This window comes from Fundulus heteroclitus, unplaced genomic scaffold, assembly GCF_011125445.2.
Source record: "Fundulus heteroclitus isolate FHET01 unplaced genomic scaffold, MU-UCD_Fhet_4.1 scaffold_37, whole genome shotgun sequence".
NCBI lineage: Eukaryota > Metazoa > Chordata > Actinopteri > Cyprinodontiformes > Fundulidae > Fundulus > Fundulus heteroclitus.
The window spans coordinates 2,169,766-2,189,115 of record NW_023396781.1 but is presented as its reverse complement, the minus strand read 5'-3'; the positions used below and the strand labels follow the sequence as shown (position 1 = coordinate 2,189,115).

Genomic DNA, 19,350 nt, shown 5'->3' with positions numbered 1-19,350 from the left:
GAATAAACGCAAAAACATCGTCATCCCATATGTTGCTGGAGTCTCTGAAAAACTCAAGAGGATTTTCTCCAAACATAAAATCCCAGTACATTTCAAACCAAACAGGACCCTCAGACAGAGGCTGGTGCATCCCAAGGACAAAACCCCCAAACCTAAGATGAGCGGAGTGGTGTATGCAGTTCAGTGCAGTGAGAATTGGAGAAACCAAACAATCTCTCCACAGCACATGGCTCAACACAGGAGAGCTACATCCTCAGGACAAGACTCTGCTGTCCACCTACACATTTTGGACAAAGAAGACAGACGGTTTGAAAGGGGTGTGAAGGAAGCCATCTACGTTAAGAGAGAAAAACCAACCTTAAACAGTGGAGGAGGCCTTAGGTTTCAACTCTCAAAAACTTTCAACACAGCTATAGAATTAATTCCAGCCAATCATCACCTCAGTTCTCATCCTCATACGAGTGATCAAACATCGCTCCGTTAAGCCAAACCAATAACAACCCTAACGACTCCTCGTTACAGAGGAGTGGACCAGTTTCGGTTCAATCTGCTGGCTTAATGTCTTTAACAACCGCCCATTACTAAGGGGTGAACCTGTTTCTGTTGAATTTGCATGTTATCTAAGCCATTACAAGGCCTTTATTTGCCAGTAGTATAAAGCTTGTTACTCCACATTACCCAGACTTTTTGAATTGAGAAAGCTTCCTGAAGAGGAAGCGAAACGTCTTCAACTACGAAAAACAAGTCCAGTTGTTTTGTTTTTTACTTTTTTTGGGAACCTAAGTGTTAAGTAAGTCCAAGTTAGCAGAGCATAAATAATGGCCATCTGTACATATATTCATAGTACATGCAAACTCTGTTATAATAACAATCATCTGTATATTATGCTATTGTACATATCTGTAAAACTCTACTCATAGTAATATCTCATAGTAATATCCACCTGTATATTATATTCTGTGCTGCTTGGGCCGGCAGACCCGACATGTATATTAATAATATGTATTATTATTAATATTATTATTTTATTATTATTATTATTATTATTATTTTATATATCTGCCTCGTTATATTTGCATAATGCATGAAGAAAAATAAAATCAGCAGCGCAAGAGTCTGTTCCGATCATCCGGCCTTTACCACAGACTACTGCAGCCCATTGGTTATCATCCCTGACAGTCTAAAGGGCTAGGCCAATCATAAAGTAGAAAACACCTTCACGCTCCATGTGGAACTTTGTGCAGCGGTGTTCATAGTAGTAATGGATAAGAAACGCAAGGGAGGCGCAGAGAACTGCGCGAAAAAAAAGAAACGAGTTCTTCAAACGGACGCTGCGAAATGTGTCAAACTGACTGACATGTTCCCAACAGCAGGCCCTTCATCTGCTCCGGTGTCGGGAACCGAGCAGTGAACATGTCAGTGCAGCTGCTGCGTAGGACCTGCGGTAGCCGGACAGTTGTCAGTCAGTGACGTGCGGTAGGGTTCATAGCTGGTGAGGCACTGACGTCATCAGAGTCAGATTTACAAATATATACACTCTACAGAGTAGACTCATTGCAAAGTGCTGAAGGAGACTGATTGAGCCAAATAAAATCACCAAGAGACATGGAAAAATATTGATTCTTTGATGAAAAAAAAATAGGCTATTTGTCATTTGGTTGGTAACAGTTTATGAGTTATGATGGATTTCTGCATTAGTAACACATTTAAAAACTATAACCCACATTACGCAGATTTAATTACGAAAACAAAACATGAATAATTATCGCTGTCCTACCTCTGCTTATAAATGAAGTCCAGCGGCGCTCTTTCTGAACAAAAATATCGGCCACTTTCTGGTAAAAGTTCTCTTTATCTTCTTCAGATTTAAAAGTCTCTCAGTCTCAGTGGAGCTCACTGCCAGGGAGGAAAGCCTTCCTTCATCAGTCCTGTTCCGGCTGCATGTTTAGAGTCTTTTTAGTGCTTTACTTGTTTAGCAAAACTCGCTAATAAAACATCCATAACTTGCTGTTACTCTATAGTTCTGGGATCATGAGCGGTGCCCCTTGAGCGCCCCCTGCCTAGAGGCCAAGGAACTGCAGGCCTCACCTACAACCAGTTCTTTGCTGTTTATGATCGCCCAGCAGCATGAAAACATGTTACCTACACACAGTTTGATGACCAAAACACAATTCGTAATCCACATATATTAAATTATGGAAAATCAGTTCATAACTGTTTGAACAATTGAATTTATGATCTAGAGACAGGAAGATGTATTCACAGAATGGAAGCCAGCACAGTTAACATGGGATCGCGCAATCCCAGGGGAGGCCAAGCTCGCTGCGGCCTCACCGGCTTCGTTATCAAGCGCCACCAAGGATTTACATGAAAAATAGCGAAAAGTCTGCGATTTTAAAGAGAATATGGTCAAAAATTAGGAAATTAGATAAAAAATTACTTATTACAAATGACCTATGAATAGCCTCAAGAGCAGCTTGAGGCTATTCTTGGAAGGTTTATGACACATGGCACTCTTTTCGCCGATTTAGCATGGCTGGATCCCAGGAACTTTGAACAGCTCTGGACCACTACTCTGCCCAACAATGCTCTGGAAGGTTTGAGCGGATGTCTGATGAAATTCAGCACTAGTGCAACAGTGGACAATCTCCAGTCAGAGCTGAAATGTTTAGCAGGACAGTGGGACAGACTGAAAGCATCCCATCTTGAAGATTACATGACTAGAACAGTAGAAGCAGGAGCTGAAGGACAAGAAGAGGAAATGGATATAGGGGGTAAAACCTGTGCCTCCTGTAAAAATTGCCCACTGTGCTGCTACCAGATTCTACAGCGGCTTAACATGTTCTCAGATGCTTATCATCTCCTTGGGCTTGCTTTTAAGTTCTTGCTGACCCTTTCCTTACCCAAGTGGCCTGTGAAAGAACCTTCTCTACGCTCAAGTTCATCAAGTCCAGACTTAGGAGCAAGCTGTCTGCAAGCAAGCTGGAGGCATTTATATGGATGGCCACTGAAAAAGACATCCTCATGCCATTAGACACAGACACAGTGATAGATAAAGTGGCTGAGAAGAGTGGGTTGCTGACAAAGCTGCTCTTGTAAATTAGTAAGGTGAGAGGAACTTCTTAAATTTATTATGAATGATAATAATACTATTCTGTGCAACATTTGTCTAATCTTTATTCCTTCTCATCCTCTCTGACAGGATTTCTACACATTTCAAATGGTTCATTTTGTCATTGACATCCTTTTTTACACAGTGAGTGCACAGTAGTCCAATGTTACCCTACAGTATCTGGAAGACTGAATAGATCTGATGAGCAACTTACAATAACCTGGAGTTTACATTTTACAGTGTATATAAATAAAGATTTTGGAAGTATTTTAAGTGTCCACTCTCACAAATTTCCATTAACCTGGCCTCAAATTATTGCACAGTTGGTATACACATTCAGTACACACAAAAAAAATGTGGTGGGCCAGTCTAGTCCAAAATGCCAGGGCCGATTTTTTGTCCCAGTCCACCCCTGCCCATAGGACAAATCTATCAGTAAAATTCTGTTTATAATAGTATCCATCTCTACATTTCTTCAGTAATAACCCATGTCCTGTACTTATGGAACCATTGTTTATCCTGCACTTGCTGCTAAGGCACTTCTGGTTAGACCTAAACTGCATTTTGTTGCCTTGTACCTGTACCTGTGTAATGACAATAAAGTTGAATCTAATCTAATCTAATCTAATCTAAATGGAGCTGGTGTGGAACTATTTCAGCTACATGATAAGGAGTTGTGACAACACAACAAACACCTCAGATTAAACCACAACACAGAAAATGAGGCATTCATGACGATGTGGACAGAAGAAGAGAGCACTGTGTCAGTTGCTGCTACTAGGGTGTGACAGATGTCTCGGGGGTTGTTGTTCAATGTTGCAGGAAAGTGCAATCCAGGTTCAGAGGGAGAAAATGTGGAGCTTTAAGTGGTGATGCTGTTTGAGTGTTTTAAATTAATAAATATGGTTATGAAATAAGTTAGAAAATAAACAAGTCAGCAAATAGCTGCAGGAGTTTAGCTTGGAAAAATAATGTTTATCACTGTGGTCATCAGAAAAAAAAGCTAGATTTAAGTAAGGTTTCTTAAAGAATTGTTAATTTAAAGTGGATTACATTGACTAGGTGTCACTGAGTTATAAAGAGCAATTGTAATAAAACAGCTTTGTTGAGCTTTGAAAAGTATATACTAGATGGTTAAGAAATAGGTTTATCAAATGTATGCATTGTTTACAATCAATCTAATTTGCTTTCATTAGGCGACTGCCATGCAAATGCATGAGCAGTGCCTATTACTATCCACCTAATAAGGGTTTTCACCATTAATACAGCCTGAACCGTAGGGTCTACCCCCCAGTGTGCCATTTGTACTTCACGCCATTTCGACGTAAATAGCAAAAAACCATGCTAAAAAGTCCCATACAATATTTCCAGCAAAAACCCATAGCTTGTCCTGTTCCCCTATCCATTACGAAATAAACGCAGAAAACATTACGTCTCTAGCATTTACGGTTCCGGAGAAACGAAGTGCTGCTCGCCCCCATCTCTCGCCCAATGCTCTTCAATGGCCATGTGTACAGTTATCCTCGGCCAAATGCAAGTCTATATATGGCTGGGGTTTGGTCCACTGCTTAAATTGTGGGACTGGCACTCCAGAGGTCGCAGGGTCATAACCTGGTGTGGCAGGTTAAATATATTACATTTTCACCCCCATAGTAAACATGTCAAAAAGTGCCTCTTCATCCAGTCAGGTGCTCTTTTTGTATAAGCTGCCATTTTGAGTTACCAACAATGCACGCATAATCTGTGATCATAAAGTCAAACCAAAAGGTCTCTTTGGTGGGCATTTAAATATCCGAATATTAAAATTTAAAAGCGACCAAATTATCCACATGATGACGGAATCAAATCTGGATTATTTCTGCCTATCCGAAACTTGGCTGCATAATAATTCCCCTACTGCTGTGCTTTTAGTTCGGGGGTATGTCTCCTACAGGAGAGATAGAGCTGACGGCAAAGGGGGAGGGGTAATGATTTATGTGAGAGATAACATACAGTGCAGTGAAATCCAGTAGAAAACCCCAATTGATTTAGAATGTGTTGGAGTAAATTTATCTCTTGCACCTCAGATGTCTCTCACATTAATAGTCCTATATCGACCACCATCTGCAAAGATAGACTTTTATAATAAGTTCAAGGAAATGTTAAAGCAGTGTGATTTTAAAAAGGAGGTTATAGTGATGGCCGATTTTAATCTACATTGGGACAGTAACAGTACAAGGAAAAAACTTCAGCAAATTATAGATGGATTTAATCTTGTCCAGATGGTTAAAGGACCGACACGGATCACAAACAATTGTAGCACCAAAATTTACCTAATCTTCACCAATCATCCTGAACGGATCACAAAATCATACAATATGTTAACTGGTCTCTCAGATCATAACACGGTGCTGATAACAAGAAAATTAACCAGACAGCGATTTTTCAGCCTATTCCGGAAACAAGGAGTTCATTGGCATTCCAAGGAGCAAACAGGAACAATTTCATACTGCAATAAGAAATATGAACTGGGACATTCTACTATTGGACAATGAACTGGAAATAATTAGTCAGAAATTCACTGAATGCATACAGACAGAAATGAATGAATTTGCAGTGACAAACACAAAAGCAGAAAGTGTTCTTTTCCCTGGCTCAGTGATGACATCAAACAATTAATGAAAGACAGAGATAATGCCCTTAAAAAAGCCAATAAGTCAAAACTATCTTGTGAGAGACAAAAATTTGTTTCATTACGTAATAAAGTGACAGGACAACTACAAAAAGCAAAGGCAGACTTTTTTTTTTAATCACAATTATTAAAAACTGTCATGGAAACTCAAAAGCTATTTGGGAACAGATCAATAAATTAACAGGTAAAACTTCTTCCAGTAACAATTCAATACAGTTGAAGAACAATGGCAAGCTTTTGCAGGATCAATCTGATGTGGCACAGACACTAAATTAATATTTTGTTGATTCTGTTGAAACCATAGCCAAAAGTTTTCATGTGAAATATAACAACCTACCTGCCATTAGTTCTGAATTGTTTATTGAGCCCCCACTATATCCAACAGAGGGCTGGATGATATAGAAAAAAAGCTTATCGATAAAAAAAAAAATGAATATTGATCGATATTGATAATTATTGAAAATATTTAAAACCATATTTTATGTGCAGCTCTGCCTGGACATTTTATGATATTGCTAAATGATTTAATTTTAATAAAGAACACAGAATTCCAAGAAAAATAACTTAAGAGACCTGAGTTATGTTATTAAATAAAGACTATGATTAAATAAAGACCAAAATAAATATACCAAATAAATAAATAAAATAGCCTATTTAGGTGGGAATAGTACACTAGTTACTTCTCAGGTTTCATAATTAAGAGGCTGACGCAGGTCCGAGGTTGTGGCGTGTAAGAACAGACTGCAGCTCATTTTGCACTGATTCCCGGCACTCATTGTACAATTTAGGGAGCGCTGTTAGAGAAAAACTTGCGTCCCGGAACTTTATACCTGGCGGAGTGGCGAGTAATTGTTTGAAGGCAGGTTTTTTAACTGCAGACAACAGCAGCGTGTCCGCGGTGTCGTGCAGGGCTGCACAGCTCGCGCAGCAGCGCGTGCGGAGTGAGCGGCTGAGCGGCTTACGTGATGAAACAAGTTGGTTGCGTTACCAGACTTTGTTTTTACCGGTTCCTTGCAAGTTTTACAAATCACTGGTTTATTTCTGTCAGGCTGGTGAACTATTAAAACCCCGTTTTGGGAACAATTTCCTCCCGCCGCTCCTTGCTGCAACATATTCACGTGCTCTGTGTTGTGGTTTGAGAGGGCGGGGCTTTGTGACGGCGTGCCTGGGTCCGCCATTATGATTGGTCGAGAGGAAGTAGTGACTGTAGCATCAACTAATATGATAGGATGAAAGGAAGGAAGGAAAACTGTTTCTATCGAACTTTTATCGACCCTATTTTTTCCTATCGTGCCACACGTCTATCGATCGATATATATTGTTATTGAATTATCGTCCAGCCCTAATCCAACATCTGTATCCATATCAGATGTGTAAAAGGCAATTAAACAGCTTAAGTATTCAAGAGCAAAAGACGTGTATGGGATGGACACACACATGTTAAAACAAATAGGTCAGTCAATTATGGGTCCACTAACACATATCATTAATATGTCACTAGACCAAGGGAAATTTTCTGTGCCATGGAAATTTGCTAGTGTCATTCCCATATTTAGAGGTGGTAACTCCCTTCTGTGTTAATGCTAATAGGTCGATGTAATTATCGACCTATTAGCATTTTGCCAACAGTATCTAAAGTTTTTGAAAAACTGGTTGCTAAACAAATCAATCATCTTAATTGCAGCTCTTTACCTTTGCACTCAATGCAGTTTGGATTTAGGGTTAATCATTCTACAGAGACAGCAACATGTTATTTCCTGGAAAAGGTTAAATCCAATATGGACAAAGGAGGGATAGTGGGAGCAATCTTTTTAGACCTTCGTAAAGCTTTTGATACAGTCAATCATTTAGTTTTACTGTACAAACTCAGTGCATTTAATTTTTCCTCCAAATTCATTAGCCTCATTAATTCATACCTTTTATCTCGTTCACAAAGTGTAAGAATTGACCAATATAATTCCACTTTACTATTATCAACCGGTGTTCCACAGGGATCACTTATAGGTCCAAATTTTTTCAGTCTATATATTAATGATTTACCATCTGTGTGTAAGAACTGTGACACATTGATGTATGCAGACGACACAGTTATCTTGGCTTATGGAAAATCCACAGAGGAAGTTGCCTCAAAACTAACTGAGGCCATGTCACTGATCTCAACCTGGCTTGAGCAATCATGTCTGCAATTGAACATATCTAAAACAGTTACCATGTTTTTTTCAAAAAACAACCTCATAAATATAGAACCGGAAATTTTAATATCCGGAGAAAGATTACAGGTCGTCGTTTACATATAGACTCACATCTCAATTTCAAAACTCACATCCAAAAAGTTCGTAATAGGATTAAGTTCAGTTTAGCAAACTTCAGATTCATTAGAGATTTTCTTTCACCTGAAGCTGCTGAATACAGCTGAATACTAACTCTACTACAATAAAACCATTAGAAACATTATACAAACAAGCATTAAAAATACTGGATGGGCTTCCGGTTTCATGGCAGACAGTATGGCAGCATAGAAAGGAGGTCCTGCATCGATAGATACAACTCCCCCAATTAAAGATGTTTACGCGGAGGAGGCTGCGCTGGACCTAAGAAGACGTGGATTTACGGTGGGACCGGTGTCTGCAAACAGATCCAAAGTCGTCACAGCGGAGATGATCAAAAGTCTTCTACCGACGGAGATGGTGGGGACGCAACACGGCGGGGGAGCACCTGGCCTTCCAGCGAGTGCACAGGAAAAACTGAAGGTGTTTCGGCAGCCAGATAGAGAAGACGCTGCTTTGGATGAATAATCGTCCCCCATGTCCTCTGAATAAACATCTGATCATTTCACAGCGAGAGCTCTAGTTTTAACTGACCCATACTATCCAGAGCTACACGGGGTGGCTGTTTCCGCACAGGAATATGGTGAGGACTGTGACCCCCCCTGATGTAATGAGGACCGATGCAGGTGACTCTTAAAATAACCTTTTCAGTTTCCTTTCTTTAAGTAGGCAACTAGGCAGGGGCCCTACTTAGTGGCACGCCCCCCTACACTAAGAGGAGTAAGAAATCCTCAATTTGGAAGACCAGTTCATTGACATAAGTTCTGTTTATATGTCTTTTTGTTTTCATTTCTGTGTTGTGTGTTCCGAGGGCTAGGAACGTTGTTATGGATGGAAAATGGGTGGAAAAAAATGTATTAATGTGCAGAGGATATGAGGTATTATAATGTACAGACCTTGAATGTGAATGGTATAAAAAAATCCCATTAAAAGAAGCAAGATCATTTCAAAGTTAAACGAGAGAGAGTTGACATTGGGTTGTTACAGGAAACACATTTGTCAAATGAACATGAGAAAATAAAGAAAATGGGCTATAGGAAAACATATTTTGCTTCGCATAGATCCGGGAAAAAAAGAGGGGTAGCTATTCTTATATCAAATAATATCAGATTTGATGTTACATCAGAACACAACGATAAAGAAGGCAGATTTGTGCTGGTAAGGGGGAGGTTGGAACAGGAAGAGGTCACTTTATGCAATATTTATGTCCCTCCTTCTAGTGGAATAGATTTCTTTAAGGAGGTTTTTAGTCTAGTGGCCACAGAAGCAAGCGGCACATGTGTATGTGCAGGCGACTTTATTTACTCCAAAACCCAAAAATGGATACAACTAGCAGAGAAAGAAAAAGGACCCACTTAGAAAAGCAATTCAAAAAACTCCTCCAAGAATTTGGACTTACGGATATATGGAGATATTTCCATAAACACGAGCGGGAATTCACATTTTACACTAACAGGCATAAAATACATACTAGAATAGATTACCTCTTCATGTTCAGTAAGGATCTTCACAGAGTGAAAGATTGTTTAATAGGACAAAGATGTTTCAGATCACTCCGGTTTATATATGAAAATCAATTTAGCTAGAAATCCTAAAAACACCATGTGGAGGCTAAACACAAGTCTATTAAACAATAGGGTATTCAAAACAGAAATGAAAGAGGAATTAAAAAAATACCTAGAATTCAATGATAACGGAACAGTTAGCCCTGCAATCCTGTGGGATGCAGCTAAAGCATACATCAGGGGTAAAATCATCGCAAAATGTGCCAAGTTGAAGAAGATTAGAGAGAAAAAACTAATAGATTTACAGGAAAACTTAAAAAGATTGGAAAAGCAGCATTCAATTGACAAGAATCCATCCTTACTAGAGCAAATGAGGCCTATTAAACAGGAGATGCATAAAATTCTAAGTGAGGAAATTAAAAAAAAAAAAACTTAAATACATGAGGCAAAGGTATTATGAGGCAGGGCCCAAAGCTGCTAAAGTGTTAGCATGAAGGCTTAGGAAACAAAAGGTGGAAAACACCATCTATAAAGTTCGGAATCTAAAAACTAATAAAATCACTAATAAATTTGAAGAAATCCAGAAGACATTTGAAGGGTACTATGCAGCCTTGTATACACAGCCAGACAAAATGGAGAATCAAACAATTAAAAAATTTCTTAACTCCCTGGATCTTCCATCCTTAAAAACCAAAATGATAAATTAATGGCGGAAATATCAGTGGAGGAAGTCGAACGAGGGATACTAAATCTTAAAACCAATAAATCGGCAGGTTGCGACCGGTTCCCTCCTGAGTGGTATAAGGCCATGAAAGAATCTGTTCTCCCACTATTAAAGGCCTCCTTTAATTACACTCTGGGAGGGGGTGCCCTCCCCCCATCGTGGCGGGAAGCGTTTATATCGGTCATACCGAAGGTAGGAAAGGACAGAACGGATCCTAAAGGATATAGACCAATCAGCGTACTAAATATAGACTACAAATTATATACTGGAATATTAGCTAATACACTAAGTACCTTGATGCCTTTCCTGATAGATGAGGACCAGACAGGTTTTATCAGTAATAGGCAAACGCATGATAGTATAAGAAGGGCTATTCATGTTATCGATTATATAACAAAAGAAAAATCAAGTGCGGTCCTTCTCAGCCTAGATGCTGAGAAGGCATATGATACTGTATGACGGGAGTTCTTGTTTGAAGTAATGAAGAGATTTAGGTTTTGTGACAGGTTTATTCAATGTATAAAAAATATGTATTCCTCACCAAAAACAAGAATTAAAATTAATGGAAGCTTGTCCAATCAAATTACATTACAACGAGGATGTAGGCAGGGCTGCCCTCTAAGCCCACTGCTCTTTAATCTTTTTATTGAACCTTTAGCTCAGGTTATTAGAGAGGAGTCTGGGTTGGAGGGTGTGACAATAGGGAATGTGGAAAATAAAATATGCTTGTACGCGGATGATATATTATTAATAGTCAAAAACCTGGAATCAGGCATTCCATTACTTATGAAAACCCTGGAAATATATGGTAGACTCTCAGGTTATAAACTCAATGTATAAAAAACTCAAATTCTGACCTTTCATTTTTGCCCCGTCAAAACAACTAATGGGCAATTACCAATTTAATTGGTATCAATCACAAATGGATTATTTGGGTGTTGTACCAACAAAAAATTTGGCCCAACTATATGAGATTATTTACAAACGTATAAATAAGAAAATATATGAGGATCTGGATAGGTGGAATTTGCTTCCCCTGGACCTGGGCAGCAGAATCCGAACAATAAAGATGAACGTCCTCCCAAGATTATTGTATTTATTTACAGCACTTCCGGTAGAGGTTCCAACGAAACAATTTAGGGAGTGGGAAAAAAACTTTTTTCAAGGTTTATATGGTGCAATAAAAGGCCAAGAGTAAGATACTCGACTGTACAGGTACCTGGAGATCGGGGGGGGGGGGGGGGGCGCGAATTTTTATCTGTCCGCTCAGATTAGACCTCGGGTGTGCTGGTGTAATTCAGATTATCAGGCTAAATGGAAGGATATAGAGCTCTCGCTGTTGGACTTCCCCGTACAGTCATGTTGGGGTGTTTAGAAGGGCTGCCTCAGGTATGAAATGAACACCATGTCTACCACAAATTATTTTAACATGGCGAGATTTCGGCTGGAAGAATCTAATCAGATTCTTTATCACACCAAAGCAGAGATTGAAGCTGGGTTGTTCGCAATCCTTATGCTGGAGGGGGTGTGGTGAGGTCTCTGCAGGACATTTCCACATTTTTTGGGACTGTCAACAGCTTAAGACATTTTGGAAAGATGTTAATCAGATAATCCATGGTATTTTGGGCATAACTTTAACCATGTCATTTCCTACTATGTACCTTGGAAAACTCCTGGAGGGGCTTAGTAACAGGAATACGTACTTGTTGAAGATAATTATGATTGCGAGTAAGAAAGCAATTACTAAATGTTGGCTCCAGTCTAAACCCCCCACTGTAAAGCTTCTTGTAGATATTATAGATCAGATTTACAATATGGAAATGTTGACCTTTGCACTAAGGCTCAAGAAAGAGAAGGGAGAAAAACTTTGGGGAAAAATGGGAACACTTTACTGCCAAAAATTTGTAACAGCTGAGTCTTTTTTTTTTTTTTTTCCCCTTCTGTCATGCGGCTTTTCATCATTTAGACTCATACTCGGGATGTTCTGTTTCCGTTCACATATTAAAAATGTATACAGTAAGATGTTTGAGAAACTTTAATGTCTATCAATGTGAATGTATGTTACCTGCCCTAGCCCTCAGGTGTTCGTGTTGACAGTTTATATTTGCATGTTCAAAAATGATTAAAAGTAAAAAAAAAAAAAACCATCTGTTTAATTTATAAAATCAGACATGGTTTAGCACCACCTCCACTATGTGACTTTGTACAGTTCAGATCCAGTGAGGTCAGGGTAACCAGAGGGGCAGTGAGGGAAGACTGCATCATCCCCCGGAGAAAAACAGATTTTGGTCAGGCTGTCTTCTCCGTAAGAGCATCTCAGCAATGGAACACAGTGCCAGAAACCATCAGAGAGTCTTTGTCATTCTTTTCATTCAAAAAGAATGCAAAAAAAATGGCTTGTAGAGAGCCAAACTTGGGGGCACTAAGGTTATCTGTGTGTATTTTTGGGGCTGCACAGTGGCGCAGTGGGTAGCGCTGTTGCCTTGCAGCAAGAAGGTTCTGTGTTCAAGTCAGCCCTGGGTCTTTCTGCATTGAGTTTGCATGTTCTCCCAGTGCATGCGTAAGTTCTCTCCGGGTACTCCGGCTTCCTCCCACAGCCAAAAACATGACTGTTTTTAGGTGTGAGTGTGTGCGTGAATGGTTGTTTGTCCTGTCTGTCTCTGTGTTGCCCTGCGATAGACTGGCGACCTGTCCAGGTGAACCCCGCCTCTCGCCCAGTGAATGCTGGAGATAGGAACCAGCAACTCTGCGACCCCATGAGGGATAAAGCGGATTGTATTTCTTAACCATAATGTTTTTTATGTAATTGGCATTGTAATTTTATCTTGTGATTTTATACTTGTGATTATTTTTAAGGTTGCCTTTTTTACACCTGGCTGGGGGACTACCGATGAAAATTAGCACTCTTTAGCTAACTTGGGTACATTAACATTGTTTTAATGTTGATTAATGTACACTGTCCCCTTTTAAATAAAAAAATAAAGTACCATGGCGACGTAAATAAACAAGAACCATGCAAAATTGTATTATCTCCCTTTTTGAGGCACTTCCCAGTACAGGATTTGGACCAAACCAACAGAGTACAATCACCCGGTGATACTGAACACAATCATGCTAGCGGCTAACGGTTAGCATGTTGCTAACCGGAAGTAGCTCTAGGAAGGTCCTACCAACTTCTGCTGGACAAAGTCTGTACTTCCTTTAGAGAGAACGCTCCACAATAAATCTGGGCCAAGTCAGATAAAGCATGTCTATTTTATGAGATGTCAAACATCCATTTTTCACCCCTATTTGCCTCTGCTACATGCTGCAGAAATGCTCCAAAGACACCAAAATCACACATTACACTCAGTCCCCCACATAATAGACATAATGATGAATAGGACAGAGGGCTGCAACTGTGACTTTGTTTCCATGACAACGAAACTCTACTCCATTGACTTAACACGGCACCTTTCGACGGCCGCTGCGGGGGCGGTGAGGACCGTAGGAAGCTGAAATTCGCAGTGTTACTTCCTGTTAGTATTTTTGATGGTACGGTACGCACCACGAGGCAGGCACCTTGCTAAATTTCTTCAGAAATTTTCTAGTTAAATTAGAATTTCAAAATGCAGGTATTGATGATTTTGTGCAATAATTGTGGCATTTATTTATTTAATTAGATATTTCAATGCCAGTTTCAATTGGAGCCAATCAGTTTCATAAAACAACAGTTTTGGAATTACCAGGTACATTAGGTGTATTTGGTATGGTATTGGCATTGCCAATATCAGCCTGTACTTTCCTCAGTATATGGATCGGAAAGGAAATTGGTAGTATCTAACAAGTCACGGGGGGTAGGTTGGCCATGAAAGTAGTGGATAGAGCCACGGAAACAGCAGTCTGTCACAGAAAGACGTGGTGTCCTTGGAGCTTTCGTAGGTGGTCATGCTGAAGCGATTCACATAGTAAAAACACTGAGCAAAGTTGCTCTGTTTTACAATTTAGAGTGGTTTAACTTTAAATTTAGAGTGCGTCCTTCGAAGGACCCAGCCTACACAGCCTTAGCCATCGGAGGATGCTCCAGGGGATCCTCAGCCGTTGGTAAATGGGACGGTCTAGCCTTTGGAGCACTTCCTGGTTGCGACACGACGTCATCATGTCCACCCCAAGCCCGGGAAAAACAGCGCCAGACGGATAATGGATATGGAAATGTTAATTTTTTTATTTACTTGTTATTGGAGGAGGAGAGTCGGTTTAGACAGCTTGGGCGGCATTAAAACCGGCGCCAAATTTTTCTCAGGCTGGGAGAGCGCAGTGGAGAGGTAACATTTACCTGCTATTATTTTCACCCACAGGGGCCTGCTAATGATCATAATATACCACACATAAAGCAAACGCTTGTCAGCAGATTGACGAATATGTTTAAATATAAAATTTTATATTTATTTGTAAGACTTGATATAAGCTTATGTTTTTAACTTTAGTAATTTGAATTGAATAGTTAAATGTGTACAAACCCTGTAAATAACTGACTTAAATCACTACTTTCAGTATCACTAAAAAAGCGCGCAAAGCACCTCGGGAAATCTTATGGCAGGCGAGGCCACCAGGGATGGTAGCGGTGCATCCTCAGAATTCGGGGAAAAGGAGGACGCATTCGAAGGCTGCATTTTAAGCATCCTCAGAATTTTTGCCAAATGGGACAGCCACCGCATGTTCCTTTTACCTTCTGCGCTTTCCGTAGTTCCAAGAATGCTAAGTATGCGGTACAGACTGTAGCATAACAAACCCACGCCAACTGTTGCCAAGTCCGCTTATTATAAGCAATATTGGGATTCTTTTTTCTACAGTCGCTTGTAAATTCTGTGAGCCGCGGGTTGTGGTTTTTTGGGCTTGTTTCAGAATGTCAAGTCGCTTATTTGACATCTGAAATAAGTGACGAGAAATACGAGTTATAAAGAGACACGCTGAAATCCTTTTGTGTTATCAAAAACAAAAAGTAGTGAACATAAATTTGGGGTTCAGAAAGTTTAACAATTTACAATGTAAACATAAACAGTTAAAAAGAAAATCCTCAATAAACAAACTTTCATTTTTAAGCTTTTTAAACCCGTCCAGCCCGATCTCGGTACTAGCAGATCCATGCCTATTGCATCATGTTACGGCCACGTTTTTTTCTTTCCTAAGTACCTCCAGCGAGAAGGTTTTAATGTTTATAAAACAAGTCCTTAATTTTTTTCACAAATACATTCAGTTTTACAGCATTTTAGACACAAAATGCCATTTAACTGTAAATCAAACACTGGTGACTCCGAAAAACACTTCGCAGACATGCATAACTCCATGCATCAGCTGATTCAGTCCATATTTGCTGCAGCTATTGTCAAGATGTGGATATACAAAGTCTGAGGTTTCTGCTATATTTTCGTAAGGGTTTGCATGTAGTGTTGCAGTGTTTATTTTGAAAGATATTTATGTGAAGCTGAAAAAATTGTTTTCCTTGGTTTAATCACCTATAAATCAGAAATAGAGACATTTGTAATAATGGTTCCACTTGAAAAATATTCTTCAATGCCTTAATGTCAGACAAAACCAAACTTTACATTTAAAATGTATAAATTTGGAGCTGTACTTGAGTTATATCAGATATGTAATTTCAGGCAGAAATTGCTCCTAAAACCTTCTGGGCTTAAAGCGTTAAACCACAAAAACCAAACAGAAAACTTACTTTGCCATCATTGTAGAGGTTTGGATTGAAACGCACGCTGTGTCCACCTGTCGTCTCAAGATTGACCAGGGGAGGGGAATTGGGATAATCCTGGGGAAAATATACATCAAACTCAAAGCAGCCGTTGGCATACGGAGTGTCGCCTGGGCCTGTAATGAGAACCTGTAAAAACAGGAAAGAAGGAATCAACCTAAAAAACACATTAAACAAACAGCTAACAAACAAGAAATTTCTATAAAAATGTCATCAATTTGATGGACTGTATACTGACTGTTCATTGGCTGAAATAAAAATAAGGCTTTTACTTTAAAGGTTCATAAAAGCCTACCTCAAAAAATGTCTCCTTGGATAGAATTTTAGCAGAGAAATCCCCTTTGCTTGCTGTTCATGTACCCTTACCCAATAGGGAATGTTAACATGTACCTTAATGGTAAATGGCCTGTACTTATATAGAGTGATACCAAGTCAAACTACATTCAGTCATTCACATGTTGACAGTGGCTGCCCTGGGGAAGCCTGCCCTATGGCGCCATACAATCGGTGTCGGAGGGTCCACTGCCACCGGGGGAAGTGTCTTGCCCAAGGACACAATGACAGATGGTTGGAGTGGGGTTATAGGAGGAACACCTACCTCCTGAGCCACTGTTACCCCTTTATGACAAATGTAATGCAACAGCAATGCATCTGCATTAAAATACATTCAGTCCAAGAGTTAGACTTTAAGAGCCTTGGCATCATCCTGGACAGCCCTCTCCATAACTTTCTACATCCATAACATCACCTGGTTAACTTACTTTCATCTTTGCACCATTGAACAAGTTCTTCCTTCACATTTTTGGCAAACAGATTCACAGTCCACTCCTTGAGTTTACAATTTCAGCTCCTTTCCCTTCCTGTCCTCCATAAAATGCAACTAGTACAAAAGTCAGCAGCTTGCATCATTACATCATCTACTTCACACCTGTACATTAACTCCATTGGCTCACTATCACAATCAATAGAAATCAATCTACATAGGCCAACCACTGCCTTGTCCTTTAGTAAATTTCTGACTTTCATATCTATCCAAGTGAATGCAAGTTCAAATTATTCGCAATTTATCTTTTTATTATTTTATTTAGTACCATGTTTATCCATAAGGTGCTCTTGAGTTGCTTATAAATAAAGTGTTACTTTACAATAAAAGATGAACACATACAAACTACACTACTGAAATACCGAAGACAACAGGGAAGGGATTTAAAACAATTTTTACCTTTAACAGGTTCAAATTTAATTTTTATTAGCTATTTGCTAATTTGACAGTTTATAATTTTATCATAGAATTGATAGCCTATCAATCTTTTCTGTGTAGGTTTCTATTCATATCCATATTTATTTATTTATGTGACAGTTACTGCATCTGCAATATTGACCTTTCTGGAGGCCAGATGCTGAGTCAACACTTTACCCAAGTCATCATCTAAGTACCACACCAGTACATTAACAATTCTGTCTGCATTTGAATTTTTGTGACTCGTCTGCATTTAAACAAAACATGTTAATTTGAAGTTTGTCTGACAATTCCGTTTTATTCTGGGCAGCATAGCTATGGGTGCGGAGATAGGAGGCATGTGTATTTGATATTCACAGTCTTGAAAGTGCACCCTCTGATCTTCAGCAACCGACTTGATCAGGTCAAGAAGAGGCTGGGACATCGTGAGGGACAGGTCCTGATCAGCTGACACAAATATGCTCACTTTTTGGTTACACATGGTTGGAGCCATGGATACAGGTGCCTTGGTTGTTTTCTTACCCTTCACAAATTGACGCTTTTGTTAATGGTGTTACTTCCTTGTTATGTTTTGCATTAGACAATGCAGCCCTCTTGAAAAGGGAGCTATGGTGGCTGGCTCCCTGGTTTAATTTAGAACTGTGCTCTTTGAAGTACAATTATAAAGAAATTGGAGAAAAGGCCACTCTACACATCTAGAGGAATCCTATCTAGTCAGGCAAAAACAGTCTACGGTTGTATAGAAAGACCCTTCGCAGAGTTAGAGCAGCATATTTTTCATCATTAATAGAGAAGAATAAAAATAATCCTAAATTTCTCTTCAGTACAGTTGCCAAAGTTACCCAGAGTCATTGCTCTGTTGATCCATCCATTCCCTTAACTCTAAGCAGTAATGACTTTATGGGATTCTTCATTAATAAAATTGATTCCATTAAAAATTAAATAACTGGCATCCTCCCAAACATGATTACCTCGTCCTCAGTAAGTGAGGCAGCATTGGAGGAATCCTTAGAACCTGTGCAGTGTTTGAACTGTTTAGAAGCAGTAGAGCTTTCTGAGCTATCTAAAATTTTAGCTTCATCTAAACCTTCTACCTGTATGTTAGACCCAATCCCAACCAAGTTGTTTGGGGACATATTCCCTTTGATCAGTGGCACTATTTTAGACATGATTAATCTATCCTTGGTAAATGGATATGTACCACAGGCTTTTAAAGTAGCTGTTATTAAACCTTTACTTAAGAAACCTTCTCTTGATCAAGACGAGTTAGTAAATTACAGACCTATATCTAATCTTCTTTTCTTATCTAAAATTCTTGAGAAAGTAGTTGCTAATCAACTTTGTGAACATTTACAAAGCAATGACCTACTTGAGGAGTTTCAGTCAGGCTTCAGAGCTCATCATAGCACTGAGACAGCTCTGGTGAAGGTCACCAATGATATTCTCATGGCCTCAGATAATGGACTTGTGTCTGTACTTGTCCTGTTAGATCTCAGTGCTGCATTTGATACAGTTGATCACAATATAAGATTTGAATATACTGTAGGAATTAAGGGAAAACATTAGGCTAGTTTAAATCATATCTGTCTGACAGATTCCAGTTTGTTCATGTTAATAATAAATCTTCCTCAAACTCTAGGGTCACTTGTGGAGTACCACAGGGTTCAGTCCTTGGACCAATTCTCTTTACTATATATATTCTTCTGGTTGGTAAAATTATCAGAAAGCATGGGATTAATTTCCACTGTTATGCTGATGAGGAAGTTTTATTATTAACATGAACAAACTGGAATCTGTCTGACAGATAAGATTTAAACCAGCCTAATGCTTTCCCCTTAATCCCTCGGTGTCTTCCCCAAGGACGCCGAGGAGGGGGAATCAAAATGACAAACTAGTCATTGCCAGCCAACTGCTTTTCCACATCAACTAAAGCTGACCATTACAGATCACAGCATCCAGCGACACAGCTGTGCACCTCTTATCGCTATACCACTACTTTAAAGGGGGCTGCTAGAACCTATATTTTCT

At 39.4% G+C, this 19,350-nt stretch overlaps 1 protein-coding gene across 3 annotated transcripts in view; it reads right to left on the bottom strand.

Moving 5' to 3' along the window:
* Positions 1–19,350, bottom strand: part of LOC118556304 (baculoviral IAP repeat-containing protein 6-like) — a 133,629-nt gene that overhangs the window by 17,697 nt on the left and 96,582 nt on the right. For all 3 annotated transcript variants that reach the window (XM_036130659.1, XM_036130660.1, XM_036130661.1), the window contains exon 39: positions 16,050–16,211. In XM_036130659.1, coding sequence (XP_035986552.1) covers positions 16,050–16,211 — 162 coding nt within the window. The remainder of the gene's footprint in view (positions 1–16,049; positions 16,212–19,350) is intronic.